Source organism: Terrapene carolina, unplaced genomic scaffold (assembly GCF_002925995.2).
Source record: "Terrapene carolina triunguis isolate 2854851 unplaced genomic scaffold, T_m_triunguis-2.0 Scaffold193, whole genome shotgun sequence".
NCBI lineage: Eukaryota > Metazoa > Chordata > Testudines > Emydidae > Terrapene > Terrapene triunguis.
Window position 1 is genome coordinate 6630945 of NW_020664544.1, and position 8029 is coordinate 6638973.

The following is an 8029-nucleotide window of genomic DNA, read 5'->3' on the forward strand; positions in this document are numbered from 1 at the left end:
GCTGAGCAATTGTTCTGTGTACAAATACAGAACAAAAAAATATCTCCGTTCCCGCCCACAACGAGGTGACTGAAAGCTTTTCAGGTACTGTTTTTTGTGCTTGCCCCACAATGGGTGCTTATTCCATAATGAATTGAAATGGGAGATGAAGGAGATAAAATAAACCTTTCTTGCTATATACGTTGTGTACTTTAGTTACACAACTTTTATGTCCCCAATAGCTCCCTGCAGTCAGGTTATTAACTTTAAAAAAATGAAGAAAAGATACTAGATGAGCATTTCCTTCCTCTTTTGATTTTTAAGAACTTACATTTCAGGCTTCATCACCTCAGCAGAAATAATGCAATAAGGAAACCAAAGTGTGTATCTGTCTGTCTACAGGAGTAAGGACGGGATATACTAACCCTGTGCCCTGCTCATTGAATGTGATGTAAAGAAAGCGCCAATTCTTCCCAGCAACAGCAATACATTTATATATCATAGCAGTTTGACCAAAGGAGACAGTAGTAAAAGAAAAGATCCTAAAGTGCTTATCTGGTACTAGAAAAGCACTGTGTTACTCCATTCATGGGGTGTGAATGGACAAGCAGACGACATAGCTATCGTAATCTAGTGCTTGTGAAGGAAAGGAGCCGCTGTAGGTCACTGATGGAGTGTCGTGCTATGGCTCCCATGCAGGAAGTGGCTGGCTGTTGTCCCAGTCCTGTGTTGACTCTGTAGGAGGAGAGAAAAATACCTGCATGAGGGACGTCTATTTGGATTGGTTTCTATAGTAGCGAGGGCTTGTCTACACTTGAAACGCTACAGCAGCACAGTTGTAGCACTGCAGAAGCACTTCAGTGTATGTAGATGCTACCGGTGCCAATGTGAGGGGTTCTCCCATTGGTGTAAGTATTCCACCTCCCTCAGAGCCAGTAGCTAGGTCGACAGAAAAATTCTTCTGTCAACCTAGTGCTGTCTACACCAGGTGTTAGATTAACTTAACTATGTCGCCCAGGGGGGTGGATTTTTAACGTAGCTGGGTCCACCTAACTTTTTAATATGGACCAGGTCTGAGATCCAATTTCTGCAGTGGAAAAGACCTTCAGTCCTGATAGGAGGGGTAGCCTTGTGGTTAAGGCACAAGGCTGGGACTCCTGAACCCAGATTTCTTTTCTTGGCTCTGCTACGGACTTCCTGCGTGACCTTGGGCAAGTCACTCAATCTCTCTGGGGCTCAGTTTGTCATCTGCAAATGGGATCATTTCTCCCACCCCTTGTTGATCTTGTCTGTTGAAAATGTAAGCTCTTCGGGTCAAGGACTGTTTCTTACTATGTGTCTGCACAGAACCTAGCACACTGGGGCCCCGATCTTGATTGGGGCCTCTAGGTGCTACCCTAATACAAATAATAATTCTGGAGCAGAAAATATATGCAAGTGGGGGCGGGTGTAAACAAAGACCTGTGTTCCAGCAAGTTTTAGCTTCCTTCAAAATCATATAAACTGCAGCTACAAAATATTCTATGGAAGAGAAAAACGGCAACTTGGAATAACTTTGCAAGGAGGGGGTAAAGTCATGCTATCATGTGCAGTAGTTATTCCTAGCTTTTAGGCTGCGCTCTCGTGTGGACTTAAAGGTGGGAAATGCCCTATCCTCACACCCCAATATTTGGGAATCAGTATCTTTCTTTTTAAATTGTGCTCAAACTAATTTTGGTAGGAAAGTTGGAGATTCCCAATTAGTTAATACCAGCTTCTTCTCAAGAGTTGGAGCTGGAATAGTAAATCAGCAGCATGTCGTATATATGATGGTAAATTGCCAAGAGGGACGTTCCTTAGTGAAAGGGATTGGGGGGCGTAATAAAAACCCTGTGCTGCATGACTAAGACACAACTGTACACACACAAATGCCACCAGAGAGACTGGAACCAATGAGGGTCTGGCTGCATCAAGCAAAGTTCTTGCAAACTCCAGCAGCTATAGAGGATTCCTATAAATAAGTGGGCGGAGGAGGAGGACAGGTGAATAATGAGCTGAAGCTCCCTGTCAGAATAACTGACGGGAGAGAGACTGATATAAGGAGCGTCAGGTATGGGAGCTCACCCACCTCCACTGGAGGATCTTCGTCCCATGAGTCCTATGAACGTCTCTCCTTGGTGCCCTAGTACGGCAAAGAGATGCAGAGGTTGGCAAGGAGACGTATAAAAGTTAAACGCAGGAAAAGTAGATGGGGACCCATACCAATAGCATGTCTACAGTGGACATGAGAATTGGTCATTTCGGCCTCCTTTAGGCCTGGTTTACACACAGTTTTCGTACCAGTAAAACTATTTTTCTACCAAAATAGTTTCAGGCAGTAAAACCCACAGTCTGGCTGCAGTTTACTGATATAAGGCCTCTTTATACTGGCAGTATTGCATCCACACTAGGGGAGGGTTGTACAGCTTTAACTATATGGATTTCAAACCGATATTAGCTAAAGCAATACCCAGACAGGGTGTAGACAAGCCCTTACTCTGTTTTTGTCACCGATTCCCCTGCTATATTACTGTGAGCCACTGTCCATTGCCGAACGGCCATACTCTAGAAGTGTGAAGAGCCTTGTGTCTCTTCCTCTGCTGCTGGCCCAGAGCTACTCTGGAGCTGAACGAGGAGGACAGTATTGTTCCTAAGAAGAGACTTTGGTTCAAAAGTTTTTTGTGGTTTAAAGCTAGGAAGAAAAAAAAAAATCTCGGACAAAGTTAGTCTGTCTGGATCGACCTGACCCCAGGAAAGCCTGGAACTAGGTGTTGAGTGTTGACCTGTCCAAATAAGAATCCTTTGAGGGCAGGATGGAGGATTGAAGCTTTCCCCTGCCCCTCATTGTTTTGAAAGAGAGGTGTATTCTGAGGGTGTGAGTGTGAGACTGAGATCCAGGGCCACCCAACTCCTAATCCCACTGACTCCTCCAGTGGCCATGGACAAGTCACTTCACCTCCTGCCTGAGTTTCTGTAGCTGTAAAATAGGAATGGTATTTATCTGCCTTTGGGGGGTGGGGTAAGCAGCATGTTTCAAGTATGTTTCAAGATGGTTTTTGTGCTTCTCTCTCCTTTCATACAGATTGGAGCACATCAGCATGTTACAGCAATCTCGTTAGTAAAATTTTTCCTCCCCTTAGCAACAGATCAAGGTACCACTTAGACTCCCGTTAGGATTTGGTGGTGGAAAAAGCTCATCTATCATTTTTAGGGACACAGAGGCAGGTGACTCTAAGCAAAATTATTGTGTCTGCCTCTCTGGGCTGTGGGTAGGGGTGAACGTACATTACTGGCTTTACAAACAGAAAGATGAGGGGAAAAGAAACACTCACTCTTGTGCCCCGCTGGTGAAGTATGTGGCACCCCTTTTTAAAAAGAAAGAGAGAAATGAAGGTTGGGCGTGAACACCTTGTTCTTTTCCCCTGAACCTCTCCCAAGTGATCTGTGTAACGTCATATATGCATTTTGCTTATTACGCTGCCCACATTCTAAAGAGATGTACAAAGTCATGTGCTGTCATTGCAATGGGATTCCCTCTTGGGTGGATATTTAATGTAGGAGAGGAAGAGGTGGCGGATTAATACTGTGTTGCCAGGTGCTCGGATCTAGTCTCATTCTTGTGCAGTGGAGACCAGCAGGGACTAGTTTTGCTGTGTAGGAAGCACTCTGAGCCAAGGGAGGGCTTGTTCCTCAGAGAGGCCATTTGGTCTAGTGGTTTGAGCAAGGTATTGGGAGAAGAGTGACCTAGGTTCTGCTCCTAGGTCTGCTACTAACTCACTCTGTAACCTTAGTCAAGTCACTTTGCCTCTCCAAGCCTCAGTTTCCCCATCTCTAAAATGGGGATAATGTTGGTAACCTTTGGCTCCTCTGATAAGTGGTATTATTGTGAAAATATCAACCCTTTGATTATCAGGGTGCCACTGATAAATTCTGAATGAAATCTCTTCAGGCAGAACGATAGTGGTTGTCACAAAGGATCACAGAAGTGAGGGGAAAATAGAAGACCGTTAGGGCTGCAGTATGAAAGCAGCTCACCTCCCCTTCACCAAACGAAAAGCCCAACAGTTCTCTTGTTGAACAAGGGAAAGTACTAGGTCCTTGCATTCAGTGGCAATTTGCATGCATTGGTCTGATGGACTAAGCAAGGGGGGACGCCTGTTTTAATTTCTGATAAGCACTGAACTTACCCCTAGCCCGTTTTCCCATCAGGCCATAGAACTGCTGGAATTTCCCCCTTTTCACCAGCTGTGCAAAGCGCTGGAGGGAGCTGCTCTGCAAGCCCTCATCCTAGAAAGCAAAAGGGAGAGCCAAGGACAGAAGCTGAAATCCCATCCCCGCTGTTAGTAATGAACCAAGAGCTGAGAGTCTGGGAGCGAAAACTTCCCTTCAAGCAGCAGCTTGGAGCATTGAGGGTGAAATAGTTAAGGGATGCCAAATTGGTCATGCTACTGCGTTAGCTTCCTACACAGGCAGATACTGATATCTACAGAGATTTGATAGGACTTCAATAACACAGCTTGACATTAATTGCCCTAGTGCTACTAAATGACTCCAGGAGATCCAATCCCTGTAGCTAGATAGTCCAGGCTATGAAATTTCCACTCAGAGCTCAGATCATTTTAACCACTTCTGAACATTAATGATAATACAACATCCAATGGCAAAGAGTGATTTTCATCATGGCTCTTGTAAATCTCCGGAGGCAAACCAGCAGCCTTGCTGTATATACTTTGCAAATGAAGAGGTAAAAGAAACCCCAGTGCGTGTGGGCCATTGCAGTAGAGAATCGGGCTCAGTGTGTGCAAACAAACTCACAATTCCACTTTCTCTTTTGTTCCTTATTACTGAGATCTAGCCTATAAGTGATTTCTGCCCCTTGTAATGTAAAGATTCTCAGATGTGTTAATATATGTCAGGAATGTGAGGTGTTTTTAAACTCTAACCTCATGTCCTGGAAGGCTGGAACTCTTATAAAGGGTAGGAGTTAGTTCCTGTTTAATATACCGTGCTGTTAGTAAAAAGAATATTTCAAATTAAAAAATCACAGAATTTTTGAAGATCCATTGAGCCTTCCTGCTTCAGGGCATGAGCCAACCTCTAATGGATGGGAGTCAGAAGGAAAATTTTCTGATGGACAGGTTATCCCATAACTACCTGCTGTAGGGTTCTTGCATTTTCCTCTGAAGCAGCTGGTACTGGCCACTGTCAGGGACAGGACAGCAAACTTATCTGATCCAATCTGGCACTTCCTATGTATCATTAAGACATTAAAGGGTTCCACCTTTTGCTTTCAGCAATTTCCCAGTCAACTTTGCTTATAGCTTACAAATCATAAGAGGAGTTTTCAGACTACCAGGCCTGCCAACTCACCATGAGATCTGAAACGCCAAGCCATACTGGGATGGTAGTGTGGTCCAGTGGCAAGGGCATTAGACTGAGAGTCAGGATTCCTGCATTCTGTTCTCAGCTCTGCCACTGACTTGCTATATGACCTGGGGCACATCATGGCCTTGCTCTGTGACTCAGTTTCCCCACATGTAAAGTAGGGATGAATATCATTACCTTCTTCTGTAAAGTGCTTTGAGAACTACAAATGAAAAGCACTGCATACAAGCTAAGTATAGTTGTTATTTTTCCCCTTTATTGCCAGTAGAAAAGTTTACAGTACTCAGAGGAAGCTTGCATGACAATTTAGTTGCTGATACATGGGGCAGAATATATTTTAGCTTCCTGTCCCTTAGCTGCATTGGCTAACGCTTACTAGTGATAGAGAACTGAGCAGATAGGATTTGAAGAAGGTGCTATATTTAACGTAGCCCCTTTTCTGTATGCAACTGCACTTCAAAGCAGATACGCTGTCTAGAAACATACCGTATGTAATAACCCTTCAAAGTACCTTGTTTCTAATGTAGCCATTGCTGTGGTGTCTAGCACCAATGGGATTACTGATGGATGTTTTTCACTTCTTAGAAACCATTCCTTTAAAAATATGTTACACACGTTTCCTTTTTAACCAGAGACCCTTGAGACGAAGTCATTTAACCTGTCTAGGTCTCAGTTTTCCAATTTGTAAAGTGGAGATAATAAATACCTCCCTACCTACCACACCTTCCTGGGGTGTTGTGAGTATTATTGTTTGGAAAGGACTTTGAAGAGGTCAAGTCCTACATCAGCGCAAAGCATCACTACTAGCTCTTAGTGGTCCTCCTTTGCAGGAGACTATAAAGTTAAATCAGACTGTGCTAAGATACTGAGAGAATAAATTCCCCAAGCCATAAATGGCTTCAAAACACCCTCCCAGCCTTCAAAAATCCACAAAGAAAGGAAGAATAAGCCATTTACCTTCAGAGACGGGGCTGTCCAAGGGTCTTTCTCCAAACTGGGCACATCTTCAAAACAGAAAATCTGTGAACAAAGCAAAATCATCAGGAAAAAAACTCTAAAGCTTTCCATAGCTCTTGACAAAGATCCTCGTCTAAACCTCTAAAGATCCTCGTCTAACCTGGCAAATGTTTAAATAGTTGGGTTCTAAAGAACTCAGTGAGAAGGTTGGGGCTCTTTCGCGTTCTGCTGAGGGAGATTAGAAGCGAGATCTTGGGTTTTTTCCTCCCTCTTTTTTGTTTATTTCTGTCTTATAGCTGCACTGTAAGTTGGTAAGAGCCCGAGGTATGCCCATCAGTTTAATAAGACATCAATTCCCTAATTCAGTGCCTGTTTCTTTCTATTCTTCCTCTGTCTTGTCAAAGTCCTAGATTCGCCTTTTACCTGTCTGCAAATCTGAGCTCGGCTGCCTCTATTTATCCAGATTTCTCAAAGGAATTTACCTTCCCCAGTCCAATCAATGAGCAGCTACTCTTATGACCTAAAGAAGTACCCAATGATTCTAGGGTAATCTCTGAGGAGGAGGGCTTTGTACAGGAGAGGGAGGGATGCTCTGTGCTCCACTGTACTCCTGTCATTTATTCCCTCTCTCCATCACTCAAACCTCAAGGCAGGTTGACTGTGCTGCATGGCAAAGCCATATCCTTATGCCTTTGTAAGGCTTCTGACCTCTCTCTCTCTCTCTCTCTCACACACACACACTCTCTCTCTCTCTCTCTCTCTCTCTCTCTCTCTCTCCGATGGGTGCTCTCCTTTTCCCTGATATTTGCAGCATTCCTTTTGCACACAAAAACACACACTTATTCCAATGGGTGCTCTGCTCAGGGGGGATGCCAGATCCTCTGACCCTGAGGAAGTCGGGAGTTTAGGGCTTCATCTTCCACTGCCAAGTGTCATTTTATCCCTCTTCCTGCCATCCATTTCATGCTCATCAGAAGGGACAGCTCCCTCCTTTGAGCCGGGAAATGATATGTTGGGTCTCACAGCTCTGAAATCACACGACACAACCAGCCACAGTGTTAAGAGAGTCAATTTGACTCCACAGCTCAACTGCAAAGAAGCATCCAATTAAGCCTGTCAAACATTGTTTCCAGACGGTGATTTCCTCCCCCTCCCATAACACACAGGGCCGTCGAGAGCGAGTTCGGGCCCCGCAGCAAGGGCAGACCGGCTAAACAGGGCCAACGAGAGTGGGGGGAAGCCGGGCCCCGGTAATTTGTACCGGCTTCCCCCCCGTCTTGTCGGCCCTGAACACAGTATTGATCTTCCAGCTATATCACCTCTAAAAACATAACCCAACAAGCTTTTTCAAAGCTGCTCACAAATACAGGGGTAACCAAGCAGACATGAGCTGATTGCTGAAGGGCTCCAAAAGGAATACTCATCCACCCCATATACAGCATTACATATCTGGCCTGGCAAATGTGTGTATGCTGGGGGAAAGGATTCACCTTTCACTGAAGCATCAGGCACTGGCCACTGCTGAAGGCAGGGAACTGGACGAGGTGGACCTCTTTTCATCCTGTATTTCCTTATCAGTTTATTTAACTGTGCATGTTCCCTCTACGACATCAACAGTACCTTTTCACCCACTGAATAGCTTCTACAATTCATCTGAGTCTGACTCAGCCTGTACATTCTGTGCACCCAC

At 44.6% G+C, this 8029-nt stretch overlaps 1 protein-coding gene across 1 annotated transcript; it reads right to left on the reverse strand.

The window, feature by feature from the left end:
- Positions 1-661: 661 nt before the first annotated feature.
- On the reverse strand, positions 662-6450 carry LOC112106264 (tachykinin-4-like). The gene is made up of 5 exons (XM_024199426.2): positions 6340-6450; positions 4185-4284; positions 3330-3362; positions 2087-2140; positions 662-714 (listed from the first exon to the last, which is right to left on the reverse strand). The coding sequence occupies exons 1-5, from the start codon at positions 6448-6450 to the stop codon at positions 662-664; spliced, it is 351 nt and encodes a 116-aa protein (XP_024055194.2).
- Positions 6451-8029: the final 1579 nt, after the last annotated feature.

What these genes read in the sequence shown, in the direction of transcription:
- LOC112106264 (XM_024199426.2), bottom strand. Translation starts at nt 6,450, where the DNA reads ATGGAAAGCTTTAGAGTTTTTTTCCTGATGATTTTGCTTTGTTCACAG. An exon ending in GGACAGCCCCGTCTCTGAAG is followed by an intron (nt 4,285 to 6,339) that starts GTAAATGGCTTA and finishes TTTGCTTTCTAG; the next exon opens with GATGAGGGCTTGCAGAGCAG. An exon ending in GATGGGAAAACGGGCTAGGG is followed by an intron (nt 3,363 to 4,184) that starts GTAAGTTCAGTG and finishes CTTTTTAAAAAG; the next exon opens with GGGTGCCACATACTTCACCA.